General features: G+C 36.5%; 1 protein-coding gene across 9 annotated transcripts in view; it reads right to left on the bottom strand.

Annotated features, from left to right (window-relative positions):
- Positions 1-16,461, bottom strand: part of ppfia4 (PTPRF interacting protein alpha 4) — a 129,842-nt gene that overhangs the window by 49,461 nt on the left and 63,920 nt on the right. For 7 of the 9 annotated variants that reach the window (XM_039673671.2, XM_039673672.2, XM_039673674.2 and 4 more), the window contains exons 3-9: positions 15,761-15,925; positions 15,303-15,377; positions 11,911-11,994; positions 6,515-6,736; positions 4,784-4,930; positions 3,295-3,429; positions 1,200-1,283 (exon numbers count right to left, since the gene is read on the bottom strand). In XM_039673671.2, coding sequence (XP_039529605.2) covers positions 1,200-1,283; positions 3,295-3,429; positions 4,784-4,930; positions 6,515-6,736; positions 11,911-11,994; positions 15,303-15,377; positions 15,761-15,925 — 912 coding nt within the window. The remainder of the gene's footprint in view (positions 1-1,199; positions 1,284-3,294; positions 3,430-4,783; positions 4,931-6,514; positions 6,737-11,910; positions 11,995-15,302; positions 15,378-15,760; positions 15,926-16,461) is intronic. The other 2 variants (XM_039673673.2, XM_089125310.1) reach the window with 2 other exon arrangements.

Here is a 16,461-nt window from a genome sequence, read left to right as displayed (position 1 = left end):
GTCCCTACTGTGAGGTCAAACACACCGCCTGAAGGCCTGGTCAAGGCCGATTGCGCAACAGGCAACATCTTCACATCTTCATAAACACACGTTAACTATCTAATTAGGACCATATACTTAAAATGTATAGCTGCTTTGAAACGGTGTGTATTGTGAAAAGTGCTGTACAAATAAATGTGAATTCAATTGAATACATTCAAAGTTACTACTAACTAACCTTGACCCAAACTACATGAACGTGTTTTTTTTATAACATTTTTAATACATTTAGCATAAAATAATGCAAACTGCCAGGGACTAATTTGTCAACATTTCCACTGATTTCCACTTTATTGACTTCTGACACTGAGCTAATAATGAAATAAATAAAAAATAAATAAATATAAAAAAATAAATAATAAATTTTATTTAAAAATATATTATAATTTTGTATTATTCATTATTGTAACACTTTACAGTAAGATCCCATTAGGTAACAGTTAATGTATTAACTAACATTAACCAATAATTAGCAATACATTTGTTACAGTATTTATTAATCCTTGTTTACGTTAGTTAATAAATATAAACCTTCATTGTAAGTTCAGGTCCAGTAAATGATATAAACAGATAAAACATTTGAAATGAATTTTTTTGGAAGTATTTTTATATATTTTTCTATTGTTAGGTAATGATAATGTACAGTATGTTTTTAATACATGGACATTTATTGTAAGTGCTACCTACTAACATTTTATATTGTATAAAATACTACAAACAATATGGTTAAACAGACTTGTTTAATACTGTCTAATATCCCTTATTCCAACCCTTTAACCTATCCATAAACACAACTCAAATAAATCTTTTTGCTATTTTACATTTTAATTTTTATAATTTGTTAATTTAGTAAATCTATTAAGCCTTTTGCTTAATAGGAACCATTTGAAATAGGTATTTCGAATTTTGAGGAGACATTGCGGCCACACATTCACACAAAAAACACTGGTGCCTCTTTATAGTGTTCATTCTTATGTGCACTTAAACAAATCAAAACCACACATAATGAACGAAAGCCACTCACACTTCCTCATTGTCTCCCTCCCATCATCCTTCAAGCAATCTCATCATTTCTCTATCAAACATTCACTCTCTCAATCAATGACACACTCTACCATCCCATTCCCTTTAGGTGTCCTGACCCCCAACCCAGTCCTCACCCTGCCCAGCTCTTGGTTCTTCTCCTCCAGCTGGGCCTCCAGTTGGCGCAAACGCTCTTCGATATTCCCATGACGCTCCTCCGCCTGTAGGAAACACTGAAATTAGTATAAAAAGAGCAGGGCAAAGACCTCCAAGAATAAGACACTTCACCTTTAAGAAGAAAGACGTTTAGAAATTGCTTATATTGTATTGGTTGGAGAAATTTACTTGTCATATATTTGAATAAACCATATTTAAATGAAAATTTGTCATGAATGTACAGTCTTTTAAGTGTATTGTTGTACAGTTCAGCTTCTCTGACTAAGCTCTATAGACCAATGATGGCATGTGGTGTGTATATTAAATGGGATCTAAAGAAGGATGTTGGATATGTATCATTAGGAGCATGAGGTGTGTGACAGGATGCCACTGACTGAGAATAACAAAGTTGCCATTTTTAATTAGCTGCATTAGCGAGACAATAAACAAAACCCCACTGCCTCACTGCCACGCTGACAAGACATTTGGCTGCCTTGGAAAAAACACTGTCATCCACAATTCCAGCTGATGTTCGGATGGAACGGGACTGCGACCGAATGATGATTCATTCATTAGGAGATGGAAGCCTGTAAAAGAAATATCTGCTCTACCTGTGCATGTCTGATGGCTGATGTAATAGAGTGCTTTATCATGAACAGTCCAGCTGTATTTTTTGCAAAAATGAGGAATTGGAACAAGATAAAGAAATAATGGCAGACTCAAACATGCATGAGCACCAAAACTCATTGCCTGATTTCTAGGTCACAGATCTGACCAAAACAAATGGTTTCAATCAGTGATCTTCAAATGGTTTTGCTTCAGGATCCAGATTTTACATTGGACATCAAGTGGAGATCCACCACAGTAAAAACAACCCAAAAATGCTTAAAGAAAACCTCCATATATCAGAACTGCACAAGTCCAAAAATATTCAAAATTGATAACGGTTTAATAGGAAGATATTCGAGTTTTCAATATTTTTCCTTTTGACTCTTTCAAGGTGTCAGAAATGCCAACTTCCTTGCAGCAGTTTGTGTGCAACGGAGGAATTCCTTCTGCTGTTTTCACTCTTTTACAAGCTCTTCACAAGTTCTTAGCCGAAAAATACCATCCAACAACGAGTGCATTTAGCCCAGCACAGAGCATTGTTCTGGATGTTCGATAAGTTCCATCGCAAAATATACTTCATTAAAGCCATTTTTTGTGTATCCTTAAGTTCTTAAAAAATGACAGTGTGAACCAGGACTAAATATAAATGTACTGAAATGACTAAAACTGATTTTGAATTAAACTAATTAAAACTAAATAGAAATATATACTAGTATATATATATATATATATATATATATATATATACTATATATACTAACTAGTATGCTTAAAGGGATACTCCACCGTTTTTTTCATATTAAACTATGTTATTCCTTTAAAGGTGCTCTAAGCGATGACCACTTTTTTTTACAGTGTGTTTAGGGGACAGGCAGCTAGCAGATAGTGAGAAGATGTTTGCTGTATGTGACAAAAAATGTTTGGGGCTAAAAAATACAGTTACTCGAGCAGTGTAACTCGGCCTAAGACGGTGACACAAAATAAAACGCTGCGCTTTTCTAAGCAAGTAAAATGGATAACTTTGGATGGATAAAATAATAAATGGATAAAATGGAGCACTTCGACTCGGCGCAGTAATATCATCACTCGTGAAAAGTCCCCCCCCCCCCCCCCAACATAGTTTAATATGAAAATAAAACGGTGGAGTATCTCTAATACGTTAACTGTTTAACTTATATGTATCTGCTTAATATGCATTTGCAACTCAAATGTGGGTCTTGACCCTTCACAGAACGTATGTTTCTCTAAATCATGTCTCAGTAGGCTACAAAGTCTTCTGAATAGCTTTTCTTGTTTATCTCGTATCTAATCCTGCTGTGAAATCTAATCGTTTCATGTCAGTTCTTTACTGTACCTTATCATTTTGTTTCATCACCATCTCAGAGGGTGTTTTCCTGACAGAAAAGAATCTTATGAACTGACTCTCTCATTGTTTTCTGTTGTCTGGAGGAGTGATTGAGTACTTGCCTTGGTGAGGGCGGCCACTCTCTGGGCCAGTTCAGCCTCCACCTCGGGTAAAGTCTCCGCCTTCCTCATAGTCTGCTGCAGACGCTGTTCTGCCAACTCCAGCAATTCCTGGAGGTGACGTACCTTCTCCTCACTCTGATAAAAAAAAAAGACAGGCGCACGCAAACCGCACGAAAATAAGACAAACAGAGGGTGTTCACTCATGTAGACACCATAAACACCCATTTTAGACATATTGAGATATTATACACCTAACATATGCATTCACACACAAAAAGATATTAAGTCCACACAAGGGTACTCACGACATTCACATAAACGAAAAACACACCATACATACGAAAAGGAAGCACACATACAACATAAAATAAATAAGTGCACATAAAAACAAACCACCAGTGTACGTATATACACAACACACACAAAATAAAAAGACATGATAAAAGTATCCAAATCAAAATTTGGATTATACACCACAGATCAAAACTTTGAGGTAAGATTTTAAAATGTTTTTGAAAAGAAGTTTCTTATGCTCACCAAGGCTGCATTTAGTTGATCAAAAATACAGTAAAACAGTAATATCGTTAAATATGGTTAGAATTGAAAATAATTGTTTTCAATTTTAATATTTTAAAAAATGTAATTTATTCCTATGATGGCAAAGCTGAATTTTCAGCATCATTACTCCAGTCTTCAGTGTCACATTATTCTTCAGAAATCTTTCTAATATGCTGTTGCTTATTATTACCATAACTAATATATTTAGAAAATAGAAAAATTATATAAAGATAAATAGAAAGTTCCAAAGAACAGCATTTATTTAAAAAAAGAAAAATCCTGCAGCTTTATGAATGACTTTACTGTAGCTTTTGATCTATTTAATGCATCCATGCTTAATAAAAGTATTAAAATCTTACTGACCCCAAACCTTTGAATGTATTGTACATCAATGTAAAGTAAATGCAGTATTAAACAGGGTTAATATTCAACGTTTTAATGGGTCTGCCCACTCTCCCCTGGGCCCAACAAATAACGTTGCTGGAAGTCCCGGCTGACGAGTGCAAAATCACAAACTTATGCTGTCTAAATAAGAGCAGATGTCTTGATTTATCTCTCTCTTTTGAGATATTTATACCCACTGCATTCAAAACAAACACTGTCCAAACTGGCACCAACATCAATGCAGTTGGGAATCCTCTTTCTTTCTCCAGATGATGGATCTGGATATTAGAACAGTCGGGTGGTACCTGCTTCCTCCCAGCATGCCTCTTCTCAGCATGTTGTAGGATTCTAACATGAGTCTGCTGCTGTAGGGCTAATTAAACCCCTTCTGACATACACACACCCACCCTTCATACGCACATGCACAGATGGAACATGACTCTCATAACATCTCAACTAAATTATGGGACATCAACCAGCACTAACTTGAGACGTTCATTTGAAATGATCTTCAAATCAGCCGAGGTCTGATTCAAGGTTGACGTACCTGTCGGTAAAGTGAGTCCTTGGTGGCCAATTCATTCTCTAGCTTGTCATTCAGGTCATGGATTGAGGTGGTTTCTCTCTGGGCGGCCAGATAACGCTTTTCTAAAGTTGTGATTCGCTCCTCCATGTCCTCCTTCTGTGCCATCGCCTGTCGAACAGGCACATAGTAAGAGAAAACAAAAACCCTTGGGAAGTTTGAAAACCTTTAATAGACTACTACAACATTTGGGAAGGATTTGTTAAAACCATGAAATGGTGCTTAAAGTCAGCATGAAATAGAAATGTATTTAGTCAGCTTAAACCACGCCACTTCGATTCAGTCAACTTCCAACAAAATAGAACAAAGTCTGAAAACTGTATTTTCCACACAATAATGCGCACCGGATTATAAGGTGCACCTTCAATGAATTACCTATTTTTGAATATTTTTCATATATTGGGCACACCGTATTATAAGGCGCATATGATGCACTCAAACATTTGACTGGGTTTGTGTTATGCATCCACTAGATGTGCTAAAGGGAATGTAGCGAGTGCCGGAGGTGAGGCGTTTATTAGTAAGCGTGAGCACCACGTAACTTACATTCGCAGCCTGACTCATATGAGTATTCATGTGCGGCGGCTCGCTGACAGCAACAGCTGGCTGTTTTGAATGAGACGACCCGGTTACTGTGAACGGGGAGCGCTTTATAAACATTCTGTGACGTGCGTGCAGCGCCGGGAACAGTCTGTGTGTTAGTAAGAGTGAGAGCTCGTGAGCGGGCACGTGACTTAAACGCATAACCTTATATATACGAGGTTGAACTGGTTGTGCGACAGAGCGGGCATAAGATGGACACGTGCGCGAGTTTGTGGGCAAATTTAATAACGCAGAGCCCTATTAACCAATTGATCCATATATAAGGTGCTCCGGATTATAAGGCACACTAAAAATTTTTTTGATAAAATTAAAGGCTTTTAAGTGCGCCTTATAGTGCAGAAAATACGGTAAATTTTTCGCTTGGATGCGTCACAATGTCTGTCGACAGTTCTGATACATTGTGACTTTACTAGAAATATTTACAGTCATTATAAAAAGGTATTTTTAAATTTAAATTCTGTCACTATTTACTTACCCTTTTTTAATTCCAAACCAATATGACTTTCTTTTTTTGGTGGTAAACATAATAATTCAAGCTACTTTTACGCAACGAGAATCTTTAAGCTATCTTTAAGCAAAAAACACCATCAAAGTATCATAAAATTAATCTATGTGCACTATATTCCATGTCATAGTTTTACTTAAAGAACAGACGAAAATCTTAGCCATTATTCACTGAAAAGCATCACTTTCGCTGTAGCTTTGAAATCTCATTCAGGTTCCCGTCACATTTAGTTACAAGACGCAAAAACGTTTTGTTTGTTGCTGATGTCAAACCTGTAGTGACGTTATGTGAATATGCTTAAAATGTATGGAAAAGAACAACATGATATTTAGATAAATATAATCTGTTTTCCACAAAAACGTGATACTGGTTTGCAAAGTAAATACCCTACTGCTGTTAAAATACCCTAACTTTAGACCTTGTCAAGGAATGAGTCACAATTGCATTTTTTAACCTTCTGTCTCTCAGTGAAAATAAAGCAGATCTGAGAAAATGTCCTTGCTGCCTGACACTGTATCTTCCCCGAGACGAGCCCGCGTCGGTCTGTCCCCATTCTGTTCCTTTCCTCTCCCCCCAATCATTCTAACCTCGCGTATGTCCCTCTGGTGTTTAGTGCTCAGCTCTTCGCTCTTCAGTAAGTCTTTGCGGGCGGTAGCCAGTTCCGTCTCAAGCTCAGACATGTGATTGGTCAGGCCGCTGATCCGGTCTCTGTGTTGGGCCAGCTCCTTATTGGCCTTATCCAGCAGTTCCTGCAGCTCCAGACACCTGCTGGTGTCGTCGTGCACATCGATGGAGCCATTGGGAAGCCTCTGTCACAAACACAAAGAAATGTTAGAGAAACAATGGATGGATAGTTGAGAACTTGTTTAGCGGTCCCCTGATTTCCACTCAGGGTCCTAAATAAGCTTCTAAATAAGAAAAATATGCTGAGTCAGAGTCTGAAGAACACGGTCAGCAAGTTAAGCAGCTTCATTGCAATTATGGCCTCAGGAGTTCAGAGGTTCTCTCGCATGCATCACATTGTGACCGTGCATTTCAACCATCTCATTTAAAAAGCTGAGCAAATTAAAACCTCCAGATTTGTCATTTTGACAACCCTGAAACTCAGGGTTCCTCAGCACATTATTGGGAACAAAAATAAGACCTAGGCGAGATGCATATCTTTGCCGCCTAAATGACCTGCTTTATCAAAACAGAAATAACCAATTCGTGGCTGACATAAGAATTCCAATGAGGCATATTTAATGAGGACACTTTTACAGGGCTGACTAAAGTGAGTGGAGTTTGCTTCACTGATATGCTTGGCTCTATATCACTGCAGGAAAGCTGAGACAGGGACTTTAAAAGAGCTCCGTCTAAAGTGTTTTTGCACATATGTGTTTGTGGATGTCAATAATGCTGATTGGCAGATGAGTTGATGTGCTTCTCGGCCTTAAACTGAATTACATGCTGTTAATTAAATAATTCTTCAGAGAGAGCTCCAGATTCAGAAGCGCAGCAGGTAGTCTGGCAGCCAACTAATTCACAAATGTTTCTTGTCTCTTGCATCTCTATGACATTTAAGCCTTATATTTACATTTGAAATAACTCAATATACTAATTTAATACATTTCCACTAAAATCATTTAATAGTCCTACTTTCTGAACAGAACAGGCACTTGAACTATTTGATTTTATCGAAACAATTCGCTTTGTGTATTACCTTTAGCTATAAAACAAGAGATTTTATGTGATGGCATCAACATGTTGCGTTCCTTTTTAAACAGCTTTATGTTTTCATTTCATATGCATTGATTTAACCTTGTCACGAACTATCAAACATAAAATGTGAAAATGTCATAAAAATATATTTTTTTCTAACTATAATGATCCAATCAAAAAGTTAATAATATTATATGGTTTTTCAACCTTGACCAAAAATGTTATATATAATAAAGTTTTCTCAGAATAATAAGGAGAAAAAAAGTATGTTTTTGAAATTTTTATATTTATTTGGGACATAAATTACTATAGTAGCTATGAAATTAGCACTTTGTGAATACCGGAGTTTTATTAGGGGGAACAAAAACTATGAAAATATCATTCTCACCACTGATATTTCTATTAAAGAATGCTATTAAACACAATACATAATTAGAAATGTGTTGAAATGACAAATCATGAAAATGATTCATGATGTGTCTCAATGTGACAAAAAAAAAAAACTATGGCTTTATTTGAAATTTTGTGGAAACCCTCGCCGTCACTCTACTGGGAGTCTGCTGAGAAACCCACGTCGGCCTCTAACAATATTTGATGAACCATGAACCCCAGGGACTATCAGCCATATTTCTGCCCTCCAGGGAGGCTTCAGCCAGCTCTCCAGAGACATAAAGTCTGGACCATGTCTGCCGTGTCTGGGAATATACTTCTCTCTCTGCTTTCATCCTCTCCATCCAGCTCCATATGATTCATCCTTTCTAATCACAAATTCAGATTTAAATATACAATTTTCTGAAATGTCCGATTTTCTGCAAAAATTCAATAAAGGTATGTTTGGAAAAAGCCTGCAGGCCTCTCATCTTCCCCTGAAGGTGTAATATTATGGAGCATAACCTTTAAGTGCAAAATACTCCCAGAGGAAACCTGCCAGAACATGTTTTGATCTTGTTCTATTAAAAATAAATTTATATAAATTATACCCATAACATCAGAGTGATTAGAGCACAAAAAGGAGAGCTTCCTCAGTCCACATTTTCTTAGTCTGACTACTTAAAAACCTGACAGTGATGATCTAAAATAAGCACTGAGGAGCCAGACCGTGACACCTGGAGGAGCTCCACTGATAAATGGCAAAAGTAGAGAACTTAAAGAGCTTCAATTCACACAGAGACTGGTAAAGAGACAGTGAATCACACACTGTGAGGTATCAAACAGTCAGCATGGCAGTATTCTTCCTCATTAGGAGTAGTAACATTTCAGTTACCTTTTCAGAGTCAGAAACTTTTCAGAAAAATGCTGACACAGAACATTGGCAATCAACAAAAGTTGAGAAAATGACATTAAATTAGCTCCTTAAAAAAACCTATGAAATCAAAATAGGAGTTTTATGACTGAGTTTATGTGCCAGATACACTAACAGCTTGCACCAGCGCAAACCCTCTTTTGGTGTAAAAAAAAAAAAAAAAAAAAATACTGTCAGTATTTACTAAAGACACAGTGAAATATTAGCACTGAAAAGATGTGGACGCAGTTATTGCATACGCATTTGTAAGATTTTCCCTGCCAGACAGCAACACCTATCGAGGAGAGTATTTAAATGAACCATGCAAAGTGATTTACTAAGGTTTGCACTAGTCAATTTACTGTTTTTTGCACCATTGTTTACCAAAAATCAATTCAATCAATTCGCGATGGACAAAATAAAGTCCTGTCCTTCATTTTTTTGTTCGAGAAGCTGTTTCACTTGGATATACTGTTCGTCACAATAGAGTGCCGAAGTTACGACGTCACTCTGTAGGCCGAAGTTAGCATTTGTAAGTGAGTTAGCATTTTAGCACTCCCGGTTCCCTCGCTCTAAAGTCTATGGGATTTTTTAATTGGGTTTTTGCTAAATCGCCTGAAATAAGGTCTGTGGTGAACAAAGCCTCTAGATAATTTCACGTTTTGATCTATGACATAGAACACACAGTCAAAACCTGCTTGTGTTTTTTTTAAAGTTTATTGTGTCTACTTTAGATATAAACTTTATATAGGCTTCAAAATGTATACATTTTGGGTTAACTTGTAAAGATTATCTTATAGACAAAACGTGTAAGGGTCACAGGTCTTTGTTAAACACACATCTTATTTTTTTGCGATTTTCCAAAAGTCTATGGGGAAAATGCATAGCTTTTCGATCGAAGGAACCCATGCGCCGCTAGCTTCCGAGTTGTCCTACAAAGTGACGTCATCACTTCTGCATTCTATACATCGCAATTTACCTTTCATGCCGACTTCAACTATAAAGTACATCAACTGTACATGCTATTGCACTCCTAAAACCTAATATTTAAGTAAAAATACACTTTTGAATGTATTGTGTTTATTTACTTCTTTAAATGTGATAAGTTTATTTAAACATGCCCTGCCATAACCTCCATTTTTAATAAGAAATACATCAACATGGAAATATGTGTTTGTGAAGTCTGTTAGTGTACAGTAGGTTGCAATGAAACTAAACTTGCATCAGCTCTTTTGTATTGTGATTTAAATGCGATTGTAGGGGATCATCGAAAAATACATTTTCCGATGTGGACGTTGCACTCAAAAAGGGAAGCAGATCCTGCATATGTCACCAGAGAAAAGCCTGAAAAAATTACGAGGTGATTTTTTTTTCTTACGAAACACAAACATGAGTGAATAAGATCACGATAAAATCTATAACATTTAGCAAAATAGGGTGAATTTTCATTTCAAGCCGACTTTAAAGACAAACCTTTATAATGAAACCACAAGCTGATATCTGCTCCCAAACTAATTTTGCGTACTAATGGACAAATCGATACATTGAAACAAATTTCTTACTACAGAAAAATCAATCAATAGCATTTCAAATACATAAATAAAAGATAAGGTGATATTTAAACAATGAACCACGGGATCAAAGTTGAAGAGCAATTCACAATTCTCCTATTGACCAGACTCCAGTTGGCTGGCTGCTACAAGTGAGTCACGCTCAGAGACAGGATACACTTTAGCAGCCTGTGCTGAAGGTTGAAGGGCAAAAGCACTTGGCGCATAATCAATGTAGTTTGTTTCTCAGTATATAGCGAAGAATATGCCATCTGTGAGAGAGGTATTAGAGCAGCAGGGATCCCTTTTGGACCAATGCCTCAGATATAAACAGTTACAAAGTGGATTAATGATAAAACCTATTGGGTCATACTCTATCTTTCAAAAGTCTGGGGCTAGTAAGATGTTTTAATATTTTTGAAAGTCTCTGCTCACCAAGACTACATTTATTTGATCAAGAATACAGTAAAAACAGTAATATTGTGAAAAATATTTTGCAATTTAAAAATTTAATTTCAATTTAATTTATTCCCATGATGGCAAAGCTGAATTTTCAGCATCATTACTCATTAGAAATCATCAGAAATCATTCTAATTATCTGTTTTTGGCACTAAAAGAAGACATGTCTTATTCTAAATATTAAAATAGTTGTGCTGACCCCAAACTTTTGAAAGTTAGTGCATTTTTTATTTTGGCATGACATTTGTGTTGTTTTCTTAGGGATTCTAGGAGGTCAGAATTTACAGAATGAGGTACAGAACGTTCACAGCAAGTTCACTAGAAAAACAGAAAACAGACTCGATAAGCCTGACTTATCGATAAAATCGGAAAACAGACTCGATAAGTCGAACCACGAATGCCGTTCATACAGTTCAGTAGTTCGTTCAGACTGTTTTCGAAAGATGGCTCCTGTCTGTATACAAAAAGTGGACTGTCTTTAAAACGTATCTTCTTATTAAACGGTCTGTACACTTACAAAGTTCTCAAAACTTTGTTTTGCATGTACGGACCCTCATTATGTTACTGTGTTAGTGTGGGGCTATTTTGAGCCTTGTTAGTGGTATAAACTAGCGATTTCTTTTTACTTAGCAAATGCCCCTTTACTAGCGTTATGCGAGTTATGTTATGAGTTTTTAGAGATAAAACTCTTCACATTCAATTATTATGAAAACAAATCTCAGAGAACAGTTGACTGGGTACCAATGTTTTATTAGACCAAAGGTTCATTTTGCGCCGGAGTTCTCCTTTAATGTAGCTTACTTTTTTTTTTTTAAATTTGTTTCCCCGTAATTTGACCCTCTGGAAAAAAAATCTAAATTCTAAATTCTTGTTAAAGTATGCAGAAACATGTACTTTAGAATGATTTAGCACAAGTGACTATTGTAAGCACTAACTAAGTCAAAATATTGAAATATATGCTAATCCAACTTTAAGCAAACACACACAAACCTTCCAAGTAGGTTTCGAGCTGTCCATCCTGTCCACAGCATCCCCATCTGCTCGTCCATCCTTTCTCTGTCTCAACATGATCACCTAAACAAAAACACAGCAAAAAAAGTCCCTCTATCAAAGTGTTAAACAAATAACATTCATGTTAAATCCATTAAATGTGACATACCACATAATTACTGTTCACAAAGCACAGCACAGGCAATGATGCACTTTTTCCTAATAGTACATTATGAAGATGTACATTTTCAGTGATAGTGGGATTTAATAGTGTTCCTTTTAATAGCATTTGAGCGCTGTTCCTCTCCTCTAAAGGCAGGCTAGGAGTCTTGCGGGAGATAAGATTATACGAACTACTCATTTTTGAGGAATTAACTTATCATTGTGCTTAAAAGCAGCATGTTATTAAGGTATTAATGAAATACTGGTAGGCCATTTGCATTTGAATCCTGCCGTATCAGGACCAGTGAAAATTGGAGGAAGACAATTAAAATATGTACACATTCATTTGCATGCCAGTATTTGGATGAAGGGATCTGATTTACATATTTGCAAAACTCTCTTTATTACAGCTCGTTTGTATTAGAGTATTAGAGCAGGCTGGCGAGACAAAATCAGCGATACCGCTTCGTTATTATAATACCTCAAAACCAACTACTTTCAACACAGTTACAAAACTGAAGAAAAAGCAGAATTACAGACTCTCTTTCTCTAGTATTAAGACTATAAAATCAGGTTTGGGAGAGTGAATTGAAAGAAAGTTTGTGTTCTTAGAGTTTTATGACACAATCTACCATAGTGACCATTAATGGTGAGTAACTAGGTAATAGTAGCACTAGCAATAACTTGTGATGTAGTTCAGTGGTTTTTAATATAGTGTAGCTTTTTCCAAAGAGTAACATGACCAAACGCTTCATCTCTGTTTTAATATTTGAACTGAGGGAAGAGCAATAGTGCAATACCTTTTTTGCACTATTGTTCTTCCTAGTACAAACCAGCAAGTTAATGATTATGATTCTAAATAAAAATAACAGTTCGCGATATCAAGTAGCATAACAAACAGTTTTTATACAGATAAAATAAACCAAGAAGCCTTAAATGCTCAAATTTAAATGCTCTTATGTAAAAATAAGGTGGGTAGCTTGACTGTAGATTAACTACTTCAAATTATAATTAGCTTGTAGCTTGGGAATTTCAGAGTAGACACCCCAGCACTAGTGATGACCACTTCCCTTGTTCCCTTTGCAGCATTAGGTCCTGTTTGTCAGCATAAAATCTTCCAGTTGGTCTAAATGCAGCATCATGACACCCAGAGGCCACTTCTCATGCCGCCTCTGCAGTGCGGGCTGCAGCCAAAGACTCCTCTTACTCAGCGAGTGATGAAAAAATAGCTTTTTTGTCAGTGTTCTCACATGCTGACTGACCAGTACTAGACAGTTATGAATGATGTGAAGATTCAATGGGGCAGTGTGAAAACTGGAATATTAAGGCAAAGGACATGTACTTAAACATATATTTAAACAAAGGACATGTATTTGACATTTATTATGTATTTAAGGGCTGCCCCCTAACAGTCATCTAAACGTTAGTCGGATAGTCTCAGAAAAAAAAAACGGAAAAAAACAAAAACAAACTTTTGGCGCAGTCACACACTACGTGAAGGACTGATTGTTAATGATTGTTCTTTGTGGTAATTACAGTATGTCTGGCAGGAAATCCAAACGTTCGCCAATCATTCATTGACCTCAAATATGGCTTATCATTTGAAACATGCAAGCAGCAATTTTACATGGCCGCTCACTCTAACGTTAACCTAGATAAATATGCGCTATTATTAGAAACATATCCAAGTGTTTGTGTGAAGTGTGAAAGGTAAAGTATTTACACGCTTACTGCATGACATGGAGGCGCCGGCGGGATCACAGAAACAACTTAAAATACTCTGTAATGTATAAATATAAGAACACAAACAGGATGCGCTTTCTGCTGTCTTGGTCTCCTGAACTGAAGTGCGTCACAAAAATGAACCGAAACTACTCTAAGTCGTGTATACGCTACTTGCCTCACAGGCATTAGAAATATTAGAAATGTCTCTAAAGACACAGTGATGTCAAGTCATCATCATCAGCTTCATCTTTGCAGCTGACATTGACACAAAAAATTATAGTTTATTTATAAACAATTCATTCATTTTATTATTATTATTATATTCTTATTAGAATGTCTCCTTGCTATTTTTTTCAGCCATATTCATAATCATTACTTTTGCCGGTGCTTTGTGGCAAGCTTTATGTGTGCGCTTGAGCACGACTATACACATACACACACACACACACACATATATATGTATATTTATATTTGTATGTATGTTTATATATTTAATGCTCATTATGGTTTCATTATGTTCTTCTCAGTGTATTAAGTAATTAAATTAATATAAACTTGCGATTGAATGTACAACTACTAGTTGACTAGAAAAATCTTTAGTCAGGGGCAACCCTATACTATTTTAAACTATAGAGCCAGTATAAATCCATCCTACTTAAGCTTTTAAATTAAACAATAATGAGATGCAAAATGTTCCAAACCCACAAGCGTTTAGATTATCGAACACAAATTAAGATATTACTAATATTCTTTCATCATTTTTGTCCATCCACTGAAAGTCTATGACATGTAATCAACATTTCTGATGACACAATTTTAATTTCCGTTGAACTACATTATATGATGGTGACACTGGAAAGTGTTGTTGATGTTTGCATAGTTTGCACAAAGTCTCTAAAGCAGCTGCAGTGAGTTGCTGAAGGCAGTTACTGAAAATAGCATCTACAATATATTCTCAGTGTAAAGGAAGAGAAAGTACTGCTGAAACTAGATAATGGGCATTTTGTGTAAAAAAGAAATATTAAAATGTAAGTTACAAATAATGAGTATAATTGGTTTGTAAAAAAGTATATTTTGTTTCATTTTGCAAATTCACAAATCATCAATTAATGAAAAACATTCATTAACAAATATATATATCACAAAAGAGTGATGTTACAAAGAAACCAATTAGGCCCCATGAATTATAGTAAGCAAAAACCACGTTCAATTATTCGTATAAGCTACAAAAACAGAATACATTGAAAATGAAGTGCGGTGAGTAATTGTGTTGTCAATGCCTTTTCTTCTCAGTGTAAATCTATGCTATGTCAAGTGCATTCACTATGCTTGAACTCTCAGTGGCGGTCGCATGAGTTATGGAAACAGACAGCGTGCATTTCCTGCATGGGTTGACAGCACGGGGCAGGTGCTCATTGGACAGATGTTAATGAGATGAGATCAGCAAATCTATACAAGTGTTTATGCATATACCTAAACACACACATGCACAAAAACAACTGTACCTCCTGACTGGCGGCTGCCAGCTGTCCCTCTAATGTAGTTACCCTTTCAAGAGCCACCCGTAACCTTTCACGCACCTGTGCAAATGAAAAACAAAAGAGACTGTACTTGCCAAATTTAAACGAGCCAACAAAGCCCTGTCAGCATCTACTGTATTCCACTTGAACTACCACTAATATTATATGCTCATACGGACTTAATTGAAGAGAATTAAGTCTTGATTTTGTTTTCAGGGTCTACTAGAATAGGTTTTATGCTTGAATGTTCAAAAATATCCCCACCCCCCACATATTTTACATTGTTGTTGCACCTCTCTTCCCAGACTGTCAGGAACGCTCTGTTCAGTTCCTGTCTCTAAGGCCTCGTTCAGACTGCCAGTCCAAATCCGATTGTTATGCAAATCCGATCCGATGCAGGTCAGATTTAGATAGGGTGAAAATATGAATTTAAAAAGTCTTACTTTTTCATCCAGGGCCTTATGATGCTCGAAGAGGGATTTCAAAGCCTTGAGAACCTCCACCTCACTGGACACCCCGGATGGCGGAGGAGCCTGCCTCTTCACCACAGTCATCCTCAGCGAACGCTCGTGACGAGACACCAGACACTCCAAGTGCTCCAAAAGAAGCTATACAACAACATAAAGATGCAGAAACACACAAGCACATCCATCGACAAGTCCTGTATCACATAACTTCAGCTGAGCTTGTTCTTTACATGGTTACACTTACAGGAAGAACATTTCTCTTCACACACTGCTACTCGTTAGCTTTGTATAGTAATATGTAACAGCATAATACATTATTAAAATCACACAATAGTGAAAAAGTTAATTTGTATTGGAAAAGCATGTCATAAGCAAATTTAGCTGGCACTGCGACATTACATTAGAGAGTTCATCTGGGGTGCTTATACCCCAAGTCAAAAACCTTGCAAACCGCCCTGAAGGGAATCAGGTGTTGCCTAGAGGCTGACAGAGTCTACAATCAAGTGGGCATCTTTTACATTTTTCATGACAATGTATCAGTATGAATCTGGCAATGGAGATATGCACACTTCCATTTGTCAACAGCATTATCTCAGCAGTGTGAACAGCATCCTCTCCTTGCACAACATCTAGCAGCATTGGTCTAGCTAGAAACATAAAGACCGCCGATTCTGCAC

Source organism: Pimephales promelas, chromosome 21, assembly GCF_988280905.1.
Source record: "Pimephales promelas chromosome 21, fPimPro1.hap1.1, whole genome shotgun sequence".
Classification (NCBI taxonomy): Eukaryota; Metazoa; Chordata; class Actinopteri; order Cypriniformes; family Leuciscidae; genus Pimephales; species Pimephales promelas.
This window is presented reverse-complemented; position numbering and strand designations above follow the sequence as displayed.